Consider the following 11,712-nt stretch of genomic DNA (forward strand, 5'->3'; position numbering starts at 1 on the left):
TTTACTCTTGTTGTCCAGGCTGGAATGCAATAGCGCAATCTGGGCTCATCACAACCTCCGCCTCCCGAGTTCAAGCGATTCTCCTGCTCAGCCTCCCGAGTAGCTAGGATTACAGGCATGTGCCACCATACCCAGCTAATTTTGTATTTTTAGTAGAGATGGACTTTCTCCATGTTGATCAGACTGGTCTCAAACTCCCGACCTCAGGTGATCCACCAGCCTCAGCCTCCCAAAGTGCTGGGTTTACAGGCATGAGCCACCGTGCCCAGTCAAGGTTTGCTAGCATTTTGTTGAGGATTTTTGCATCAATATTCATTAGCGATACTGGCCTATAGTTTTATTTTTTTTATGTGTCTTCATCTGGTTTTGGTATCAGAGTAATACTGGCTTCATAGAATGAGTCTGGAAGTATTTCCTCCTCCTCTAACGCATCTTTTTCTCAAAATGCTTCTCCTTGTTAAAAGTAAATTTGTAGGCTGGGTGTGGTGGCTCACGCCTATAATCCCAGCACTTTGGGAAGCCAAGGCAGCCGGATCATCTGAGGTCAGGAGTTGGAGACCAGCTTGGCCAACGTGGTGAAACCTTGACTCTACTAAAATACAAAAATTAGCCAGGCGTGGTGGCACATACCTGTAATCTCAGCTACTCAGGAGGCTGAGGCATGAGAATTGCTAGAACCTGGGAGGCGGAGGTTGTATGAGCTGAGATTGTGCCACTGCACTCCAGCCTGGGCAGCAGAGTAAGACTCAGTCTCAAATTAATAAATAAATAAACAAATAAATAAATTTGTTAGGGATAAAAAGCTTGAAAGTAGAAAAAAAAGCATTAATAAATTCAACTTGTCCATGATGGGGTAACCTATCTCCCTTAGAGCCTTTTCTATCTCATGGGCCAATGTTGATTCTACCATGTATACTGTGGTGATTTTGTATTAAAGGACTGAGTGCAGTTAGGATACATGTTTTGTACCCGGAATTTGTGAGTTCCCCATACTGGGGTTAGATGGGTGATCATCACAGCTAGGTGTAGTTAGTTGGAGAATGCCAGAAGGCCTCCCAAAGCCTTCCTTGTCTCAGCATGGGGCTGTTCCCAGGAGAATTTGGACATATCATGGGTTGTCTACTGCTTTCATGTTATAAGAAACCCATTTGGGCTGGGCATGCTGACCCATGCCTGTAATCTCAACACTTTGGGAGGCCAAGCCAGGAGGACTGTCACTTGAACCCAGGAGTTCAAGACCAGCCTGAGCAACATACTGAGACTCTGTCTCTACAAAAACTTGAAAAAAAATTAGCTGGGCATGCTGACATGTGCCTGTCTGTAGTCCCAGCTACTCAGGAGGCTGAGGTGGGAGAATCACTTGGGCCTGGGAGATCGAGGTTGCAGTGAGCTGTGATTGCACCACTGCCCTCCAGCCTGGGTGACAGAGCAAGCCCTTGTCTAAAAAAATTTTTAAAAACACATTTTTTGGCCGGGCGTGGTGGCTCACGCCTGTAATCCAAGCACTTTGGAGGCCAAGGCAGGTGGATTACCTGAGGTCGGGAGTTCAAGACCAACCTGACCAACATGGTGATATCCTGTCTTTAAAAAAAAATTTTTTTTTTTTTTTTTTTTTTGAGACGGAGTTTCGCTCTTGTTACCCAGGCTGGAGTGCAATGGCGCGATCTCGGCTCACCACAGCCTCCGCCTCCTGGGTTCAGGCAGTTCTCCTGCCTCAGCCTCCTGAGTAGCTGGGACTACAGGCACGCGCCACCATGCCCAGCTCATTTTTTGTAGTTTTAGTAGAGACGGGGTTTCACCATGTTGACTAGGATGGTCTTGATCTCTTGACCTCGTGATCCACCCACCTCGGCCTCCCAAAGTGCTGGGATTACCGGCTTGAGCCACTGCGCCCGGCCAAAAAAAAATTTTTTTAAAAACACATTTCCCTATTCTGTTTAACAGCTTTTCATCCACAAAAACAAGCGTGATCTGCATTTGTGCATGGAGCTCACTGTGACAGGCTGTCTTGTCATGCTGCTGCTATATTTCGTTCATTTTAACCGGAGACCTTTCTAAGCATTCAGTGATCAAGGTTTACAGTTACACAGTGATTAGTCTGCCAGGAGTTGTAAATCACACAACCCAAAGGCCCCAAAATGAGAGTTTCCTGGAAATTCCTTCCCAAATGGTATCCTTTGTAGTAGATGTAACCTGGAAACTGAGAGTCAAAAGTCTCTGACATGTGGCTAGAGTGACATTCACTTGTCAGCAATTAATGCAGCTCATCATTGTATCATATGGCCAAATCTCAGAGCAGTGCCACTCAGATTTGCAGGCTGCCATTTGACCTTGTCAGGTCCCAAAAGCAGGAGTCGTTTTGGCAAATGCGTGGCTTCCCCCTTTCAGGCATCTGGTATAATCACGCTGAGAGACAATCTTATTCTCTTGTTTCAAGTCTCTCCAGGCACCAGTGGGATACTGGATTTCCCTCATTGCATAGCCCATTTACTCATTCCTTTACTCTCAGCTACTATGTCTCTTCCTCACCATCTGTCATTGATTTTTTTTTTTTTTTTAAGATGGAGTCTCACTCCCTTGCCCAAGATGGAGTGCAATGGCGCGGTATCAGCTCACTGCAACCTCAGCCTCCTGGGTTCAAGCAATTCTCCTGCCTCAGCCTCCCAAGTAGCTAGGATTATAGGCACCCATCACACCAAGCCAATTTTTGTATTTTTACTAGAAACAGCTTTTTACTACGTTGGCCAGGTTGGTGTCTAACTCCTGACCTCAAGTGATCCACCTACTTCAGCCTCCCAAAGTGCTAGGATTACAGGCATGAGCCACTGTGCCAGGTCTTTTTTTTTTTTTTTTTTTTTTTTTTTAGAAAGAGTTTTGCTCTGTCTCCCAGGCTGGAGTAAAGTGGCATGATCTTGACTCATTGCAACCTCTGCCTTCTGGGTTCTCCTGCCTCAGCCTTCCAAGTAGCTGGGATCACAGGCTTGTGCCACCATGCCTGGCTAATTTTTGTAGTTTTAGTAGATGGGTTTCACCATATTAGCCAGGCTAGTCTTGAACTCCTGACCTCAAGTGATCCACCCGTCTCAGCTTCCCAAAGTTCTAGGATTACAGGTGTAAGCCACTGTGCCTGGCTAGAGCACACACTTTTGAAGGTGTGTAAGCCACCCCTTCATGCTTTTATCTCCCCAACTTTAGACAGCAAATGTTTCAACTATCTGTTCCAATTCTCTACCAAAGTGCTACTCTGAGGGTGTATGCAACACCATATGTGCATTTAATGTGGTACTGCTTGGCCCATTGTTGGATACTAGGAGCTGTCAATTGTATTCTTTGATCTGAGGAAATATAACTTGGTGGTCCACATTGGTACAGTATCTTCTGTTCTAATATAGCATCTTGCAGTATTTTGCACATTTGCATCTATAACAAAGCCACTTTAATGTGCCCCTTAAATTTCCATAGGGTAGGCTGGGAGTGGTGGCACATGCCTATAATCCCAAAACCTTGGGAGGCCAAGGTAGGTGGATCACGAGGTCAGGAGATTCAAGACCATCCCGGCTAACAAGGGGAAACCCCACCTCTACTAAAAAGACAAAAAATTAGCCAGGCGTGGTGGCAGGTGCCTGCAGTCCCAGCTACCCAGGAGACTGAGACAGGAATATCGCTTGAACCCGGCAGGTGGAGGTTGCAGTGAGACAAAATCATGCCACTGCACTCCAGCCCGGGTGACAAAGTGAGACTCTGTCTCAAAAAAAAAAAAAAGAAAAAATTTCCATAGGGTTATACCCCAGGTGGGCCACCCTTTAATAGTTCAGTTTTTCATAGCCCATCTGCCAGGCCATTGGCTACTGCCACGAGTCAGTAAAAACCCAAACACAGGGGCTTTTACCATTCAAGTCTTCTTTTTTTTTTTGAGACAGTCTCACTCTGTCACCCAGGCTGGAGTACAGTGGTGCAATCTCAGCTCACTGCAACCTCCATTTCCTGAGTTAAAGCGATTCTCATGCCTTCACTTCCTAAATAGCTGAGACTACAGGCACGTGCCACTATGCCCAGCTAACTTTTGTATTTTTAGTAGAGATGGGGTTTCACCATGTTGGCCAGGATGGTCTCGATCTCCTGACCTCATGATCCGCCCGCCTTGGCCTCCCAAATTGCTGGGATTACAGGCGTGAGCCACCACACCCAGACATCATTAGAGTCTTCTATTACTGCAAGGAAAACAGCATGTAATTCAGTCCACTGAGCTGATTTCTTCTTACCTTCTTCAAAGATTTTCTACCCTCAGTCAGAGTGCAAAGGCCTTTCAAATAAGATACTGTCTGTCCACCGTAAACAAGCAGCTTTTTCTTTTTTTTTTTTTTTTTGGGACGGAGTTTCGCTCTTGTTACCCAGGCTGGAGTGCAATGGCGCGATCTCGGCTCACCGCAACCTCCGCCTCCTGGGTTCAGGCAATTCTCCTGTCTCAGCCTCCTGAGTAGCTGGGATTACAGGCACGCGCCACCATGCCCAGCTAATTTTTTGTATTTTTAGTAGAGACGGGGTTTCACCGTGTTGACCAGGGTGGTCTTGATCTCTTGACCTCGTGATCCACCCGCCTCGGCCTCCCAAAGTGCTGGGATTACAGGCGTGAGCCACCGCGCCCGGCCACAAGCAGCTTTTTCTCGTTCAACCAAGAGCTGTTCATAGGGCTTCTCCTATGTGGCACCAGGATCCATCACCTCCTTGGTGTTTCCAAAGTTGGCCCTAGAGAGAAAGGGGCTTCCTGCTCATCAATACCATCAGCACCTCCTCGCATTCCCTGAGCAGCACGTTCCTGAATAAACCATTTCCATTTTATTCAGGAACTCTTCTGGGCACTGCCTTTGTCTCAGAGCGTTTCTCTGACATCACCCAAGACATTATGGGTATTTCAGGTTTCAGGATGATTTTGCGTCCTGCAGTCATGGAGGCAGTTTCAGGAAACACACAAGGGCCAGTTAGTCATTGTCTCTCAAATGGCCCATACCATACACTGCGCCTGGAGATGTCCTGACCCAGTCTCAACCGTCACCACTGAGTGCGCCTCACCTAAGAGGGCTGAACCTATGTTTTGATTCAGCAGTTTAGGAACACACTTCGTGTAGACTCTAGAAACGGACATTTCAGAACCTCCCAGGCTTCTGCCATAAGCCCTTCCAATCAAGTCTACACAGGGCCATGGTGCAGAGAATTGGCCGCAGCAGTATTCCAGCTTCTAACACGTCACTGATTAAAGTGTTAACTTCCCTTTGTCCACTTGCTATTCTACACCATCTCAAATTAGCAACCAGTGTGGGCTCAGGCAGTCGGACATGTACTTTACTGCACAAAGACCCTGTTTGTTCCCTCAGCCCTGTATGTCACTCCAACCCACAAACTCCTATCCACCCCGCCCCACACACACACAGAGCCCTTGTCCAGCTGCAGAACATGCCTTGACCAGACTGCCACAGACTCTAGCCTTCTCTTCTGTCCTAATGCTGCGGGGGTAGGGGGGGAGGTGACTTGACCTGCTCTTATCCCTATCTCTGCAGCGAGATTTACTGCCACGGGGAGCTCCTGCACCAAGTTCAAATGGCCAAGCTCTACCAGGATGACAAGCAGTTCGTGGACATGCCACTGTCTGTAGCTCCAGGTGAAGCACCTAGGGCTGAACCTCCTCTCCAAAGAAACTTCTCTCCAAAGAAGGCAGGGGGGCAAGACCAAGCAGAGAGGCCCCTGTGATCAGGGCTTGTGACACCTTGCTGACTCCTCCCTGCTGCCCGCTCTCCAGAACAAGTCCTGCAGACCTTCACTGAGCTGTCCAGGATCCACAATCACAGCATCCCCAGGGAGCAGCTGCAGGTGTTTGTCCAAGAACACTTCCGGGCCAAGGGGCAGGAGCTGCAGCCCTGGACCCCTGCAGACTGGAAAGACAGGTATGACTCTGGGCGTGGAACAAGAGAGGGTCCCTTCCAACCAAGCTGCCTCCCTGAACCCTGTGGGGCTTGTTTTTCCAGCCCGCAGTTTCTGCAGAAGATTTCAGATGGCAAACTTCGTGCCTGGGCAGGGCAGCTGCACCAGATCTGGAAGAAGCTGGGGAAGAAGGTATCAGTGTCCTGGGCCTGGCCAAGGGGGCTGGAGAGAGGAATGTGCTGGGGCCCACAGAGACTCCAGAGCACAGATCAGCTTTCCTTTCCTGAGCAACCAGTCCCTGGCCCCTCGGTCCTCAAATAGAAGCCCTCTAGAAAGAAATTCTGAGGGCTGAGCACCATGGCTCATGCTTGTAATCCCAGCACTTTGGGAGGCCGAGACGTGTGGATCACGAGGTCAAGAGATTGAGACCATCCTGGTCAACATGGTGAAACCCCGTCTCCACTAAAAATACAAAAATTAGCTGGGCATGGTGGCGCGTGCCTGTAGTCCCAGCTACTCGGGAGGCTGAGGCAGAATTGCCTGAACCCAGGAGACGGAGGCTGCGGTGAACCGAGATAGCACCATTGCACTCCAGCCTGGGTAACAAGAGTGAAACTCCGTCTCAAAAAAAAAAAAAACCAAAAAACAAAAAACAAAAATTAGCCAGATATGGTGACAGGCACCTGTAGTCCCAGCTACTCAGGAGGCTGAGGCAGGAGAATCGCTTGAACCTGGGAGGCGGAGATTGCAATGAGCCGAGATCACGCCATTGCACTCCATCCAGCCACAGAGCAAGATTCCATCTCAAAAAACAAACAAACAAACAAAAAACAAAACTTCTGAGGTCAGAAAGGCAGCATTTACTTCTAAAGCTCACCTCCTCCAGGAAGCCTCCCCAGCCTCCCCAGGAAACCCCAACCTGCCACCTCCAGGCTACCCAGCACTGCCTCTGGCACCAGCGAGTAGATATTCACTGCCTGCTGGGCTCTCTGCTTCCCTGAGCTCCTGGGCCAGGCCTCCATCTCAGGAGGAATCAGTGGTACTGATGCTCGAGGCCAGGCCCTGTGCTCAGGCCTATCCTGTTTGCTCCTCCACCACCCCTCACCTGGGGAAAGGGTTTGGGGTTTTATCCCCACCTGGCTCAGAGAATGGGGGTGATGGATCAATCCTCTGGGCCTGGCTTGGCGGTGGCAGCAAGGATGAGGAGCAGAGGGGAAACGGGGGGCTGGCACCCTCCTCATCCACCCAGCCTCCCCTGGGTCTTCATAATGACCACTGCTTGGTGGACACCTGCCTGGTGCCCCTGGCTGAATGGTTGGGGCTTCTACCCAGCACCAAATTGAGCCAGAATCCTGAGGCCAGCAGGTGAGAGATGAGGACCCCAAGGTTCCCAGCGGCCATGCCTTGATCATACGGCTGAGCAGCAGTGGAGCCAGAGCTGAGCCCGACTGCCTGGCTCCAAAGCCTGTGGCTCCCGGGGCCTCAGATCCCCCAGCCACCTGAATACCCTGCTTCCATGGGGATTCTAGGCTCCCCTTGCCTTCTCTCCTGACTCCAGATGAAGCCGGAGGTTCTCAGCCACCCTGAGCGGTTCTCTCTCATCTACTCAGACCATCCCTTCATTGTGCCTGGCGGTCGCTTTGTTGAGTTCTACTACTGGTGAGCGCCCAGTTCCGAGAGGCCAGGGGGCCTGCGGGACTGGCAGTGGTGGAGAAACCCAGGGCCAGCAGGGTGTTGAGCAGGGCAGGGTGCCCCACTGGCTGGTGTGCAGAGCAGAGGGAGGCAGTAGGGCGGAGCCTGAGCTGTCCTTTCCTCAGGGACTCCTACTGGGTCATGGAGGGTCTGCTCCTGTCGGAGATGGCTGAGACGGTGAAGGGCATGCTGCAGAACTTCCTGGATCTGGTGAAAACGTGAGAGGGGGCCGGGCACCTCCAGACGAGGCGGGGAGGAGAGGCAGGTATGCCATGAGCCTGGAGCTGGATTGCCTTGGTGCCAGTTGCTGGGCAGAGGGCATCTCAGCAGGCGTTCCCCTTGGCAGCTACGGGCATATCCCCAATGGCGGGCGCGTGTACTACCTGCAGCGGAGCCAGCCCCCACTCTTGACCCTCATGATGGATCGCTACCTGACTCACACCAATGACACCGCCTTCCTACAGTGGGTACCGCCCTCCCAGTGCTGCTCTGCAGACCCACCCACCCTTCGGACCTCTCAGGGCTGGGGATGGGCAGCGCGCCTGGGCTGACATGCTGCCCGCTTCACTCCAGGGAGAACATTGAGACGCTAGCCTTGGAATTGGACTTTTGGACCAAGAACAGGACTGTCTCTGTGAGCGTGGGAGGAAAAACCTACCTCCTGAATCGCTATTATGTCCCTTACGGTGGACCCAGGTGAGGAACTGCAACAGCCCACCCCTCGGTCTCTTACCTGCTCACTCTGGTTTGAGCATCACAATGCTCTGGGCCGGAGGAGAAGTGACTTAGCCTGGCCTCTCAGATGGTGACATCAAGAGCCCTCTGCAATCCCAGGCTGTGGGGCCCAAGGGCAGCTGGATCAAGGTGGCTCAGCCGCCTCTTGACCACAGAGGGGCTTAGCAGCTACCAGTGCCAGGCTGCCCACCTCCCCTCTTTGCCAGGCCGGAGTCCTACAGCAAAGATGCAGAGTTGGCCAACACCTTGCCGGAAGGTGAGTAGCGGCAGCGCAAGGGAGGGCTGGGGACAGGGCGGCTGCACGCCTGCTGTGTCAGGCTCTGGTCCCCTCTCAACAGCTGCCTCATCTTGCAGCTGGGACTGGCTGGGTTCCCTGCTCTGTCCTCACAGGAGACCGGGAGGCTCTGTGGGCTGAGCTGAAGGCTGGGGCTGAGTCTGGCTGGGACTTCTCTTCACGCTGGCTCATTGGAGGCCCAAACCCCAACTCGCTTAGCAGCATCCGAACCAGCAAATTTGTGCCCGTTGACCTGAATGCCTTCCTATGTCAAGCAGAAGAGCTGATGAGCAACTTTTACTCCAGGCTGGGTAAGCACCCCAGGAGGGAAGGGGAATCAGGGAGCTTGGTTGCCTGCTGCAGGCTTGACAACAGAACTGGAAGTAGGACAGACCTTCAGCAACCCAGCCTATCGAGCCCTGCCCTAGTGGAAGCCTGCACTCACATTTGTGTACCTGACAAGAGGACGAATGGAGCCCACCCCAATCTCCCTCTTCCTCCCTTTCTTTTTGCCTTTTTTTTTTTTTTTTTTGAGATGGAGTTTCACTCTTGTTGCCTAGGCTGGAGGGCAATGGCACAATCTCAGCTCACCGCAACCTCCACCTCCCAGGTTCAAGCGATTCTCCTGCTTAGCCTCCCAAGTAGCTGGGATTACAGGCATGTGCCACCACACCCGGCCAATTTTTGTTATTTTTAGTAGAGACGGGGTTTCGCCACGTTGGTCAGGCTGGTCTCAAACTTCTGACCTCAAGATCCGCCTGCCTCGGCCTCCCAAGTGCTGGAATTACAGGCCTGAGTCACCGCACCCGGCTCCCCTCCCTTTCTTACTGTGAGACTCTCTAGGGTCTGTGAGTGGAACCCTAGTCCACATATCCAAAATCCTTCCCTCCCTCTCCCTCAGACAGCTGCCCTTGACCCCCTGAGAGCTAGGGGAATCCACACAGCCAGTGCACTTGGGAGGATAGACCCTGGGGACTATCAGCTCCAGTTGTTCCCTGGGAGCAGGGCGGGGCTGTGTGCTCAGGAAATTCCAGGACCTAGACGCCTGAAATGTGCTGGGCTCCAAGTGGGCACATCCCCTCGGTCATCAGGGTGTCTCAGCTCTTGCAGAGAAACACAAAGGGAGGAGGCCAAGCTAGAGCCATGAAAGACCTGGGGCCGGCAGGCAGGGCCCTGGCTGCTAGGACTAAAGGCAGCACTGCCCCAGGGAACGAATCCCAGGCCATGAAGTACAGAACCCTGCGGGCGCAACGCTTGGCCGCCCTGAACGCGGTCCTGTGGGATGAGGAGGCGGGTGCCTGGTTCGACTACGACCTTGAGAACAAGAAGAAGAATGGGGAGTTTTACCCATCCAACCTCACTCCACTCTGGGCCGGGTGTTTCTCTGACCCTGGAATGGCGGACAAGGCTCTGAAATACCTGGAGGTGAGGGCACAGCAGGTGGCTCTGACCCACTGCAGGCAGCACCGCCCCCTCCCGACCCTGAGCCGGACCTGCAGGGGAGGCCGCTCTGGTCATGCCCGTTGTCCCAGCCTGCGGGTCCCGCTGAAGCCACCAGGGGGCAGCTGTGAGCCAAGAGAAGGGCCAGGAAGGGGACATCTGGCTTCCTGCGGCGCCCAGCATCCTGGCTCCCAGTCCAGCCCCACCCACAGTCATGGGAATGTCTGGAATTTTCTAGGACAGCCAGATCCTGACTTACCAGTATGGGATCCCGACCTCTCTCCAGAAGACAGGCCAGCAGTGGGACTTCCCCAATGCCTGGGCGCCCCTGCAGGACCTGGTCATCAGAGGTAGGGAGGCAGGGCTGGGCATAGCCCAGGGCCCTCCCCAGGGTGTAGAGGTGGGCCTCCCAGGTGCTGGGGAGGCATGAAAAAAAGACACAGCCCCCTTGTCCTCTCTCTTGCTCCTCTGCTCTTCTGGTCTCCACTTGGCAAACATTTATGTCCACCCAACCTGTTCAGTGCAATCAGTCCTGTTCACCCTTCAAACTAGGACCCTCAATTAAGGGCAGTTTGGACCATGGTCTCATGAAGGAGGTCTTAGGGCCAGGCCTCTTTCCCTCCTTGGAGAGAGTAGAGTGCAGCCTGGGCTGTGTCTGGGATGGGGAATTGGAGATTGAGTCCTGCCTGCGATGGGGTCTAGGCCTGGCCAAGGCAGCTTTACCTCGGGCCCAGGAGGTGGCTTTCCAGCTGGCTCAGAATTGGATCCGAACCAACTTTGATGTCTACTCACGAAAGTCAGCCATGTATGAGAAGGTGAGCTGGTCCAAGCCCTCCCTGTGCCCCACAGGGCGTCCCAGTGCTGAGGCTAGAGGGTCAGCCTTGGCAGGGCCCAGGGCCAGCACAGCTGGGACAGTGGCGGCGCCCAGTGGCCACTCCTGGGCACTGCAGGGGCTGCTAGGCAGACAGAGCAGCCCCAGGAGCTCTGGTTGTTTGTTGTCCCTGGGGTTGGGTGGTGGGGACAGTGTATGACCTACAGACCACTCTCGTCCCCAGTATGACATCAGCAACGGTGGACAGCCCGGTGGGGGAGGAGAGTATGAAGTTCAGGTGAGCAGGCCTGGGGTGGGCTGGCCAACATCCTACAGGGAACTCCTGGGCTCTGCTGCCCACGCCCCCGGCCCCACGCCCCAATGTGCTCACCTGCACGTGGGCCAGGGGAGGAGCTGACTGGTGCTCCCTGGTGCCACTGGGGCTAGGCAGGGCCAGTGTCCCTGGGGAGAGAGCCCACAGCCCCCAAGGGTTTGGGGCTTTCTCAGAGACTTGGCCCCACTGCCCTGCCTTTCCCAGGAGGGCTTTGGCTGGACCAATGGCGTGGTCCTGATGCTGCTGGACCGCTACGGTGACCGGCTGACCTCAGGGGCCCAGCTGGCTTTCCTGGAGCCCCACTGCCTGGCAGCCGCCCTTTTGCCCAGCCTCCTGCTCAGCCTCCTGCCACGGTGACAGCCCTCCTCACCTGACCCCATGTCCTGCCCCATTAAACCTCTGCACCAGTTCCTGCCTTTTCCTGCCTCCTCATGCCCTCCTGCCTCCCAGCCTGTCCCCCGATCAGAGTGAGGTGGGGTGCAGGGTCATGACTTGGAGGTCATGGGTTGG

The 11,712-nt window shown here is 53.5% G+C and overlaps 1 protein-coding gene across 2 annotated transcripts in view; it reads left to right on the forward strand.

Moving 5' to 3' along the window:
• Positions 1-11,613, forward strand: part of TREH (trehalase) — a 23,386-nt gene extending 11,773 nt beyond the window's left edge. For both annotated transcript variants that reach the window (XM_032285309.1, XM_032285310.1), the window contains exons 2-15: positions 5,556-5,656; positions 5,795-5,939; positions 6,021-6,108; positions 7,475-7,575; positions 7,734-7,826; positions 7,955-8,071; positions 8,182-8,304; positions 8,550-8,599; positions 8,734-8,928; positions 9,825-10,042; positions 10,296-10,407; positions 10,760-10,872; positions 11,113-11,166; positions 11,407-11,613. In XM_032285309.1, coding sequence (XP_032141200.1) covers positions 5,556-5,656; positions 5,795-5,939; positions 6,021-6,108; positions 7,475-7,575; positions 7,734-7,826; positions 7,955-8,071; positions 8,182-8,304; positions 8,550-8,599; positions 8,734-8,928; positions 9,825-10,042; positions 10,296-10,407; positions 10,760-10,872; positions 11,113-11,166; positions 11,407-11,559 — 1,663 coding nt within the window. In that variant the 3' untranslated portion in view covers positions 11,560-11,613. The remainder of the gene's footprint in view (positions 1-5,555; positions 5,657-5,794; positions 5,940-6,020; positions 6,109-7,474; positions 7,576-7,733; positions 7,827-7,954; positions 8,072-8,181; positions 8,305-8,549; positions 8,600-8,733; positions 8,929-9,824; positions 10,043-10,295; positions 10,408-10,759; positions 10,873-11,112; positions 11,167-11,406) is intronic.
• The last annotated feature ends 99 nt before the right edge of the window (positions 11,614-11,712 follow it).

Source organism: Sapajus apella, unplaced genomic scaffold, assembly GCF_009761245.1.
Source record: "Sapajus apella isolate SASKATOON/1434 unplaced genomic scaffold, GSC_monkey_1.0 scaffold16, whole genome shotgun sequence".
Lineage (NCBI taxonomy): Eukaryota > Metazoa > Chordata > Mammalia > Primates > Cebidae > Sapajus > Sapajus apella.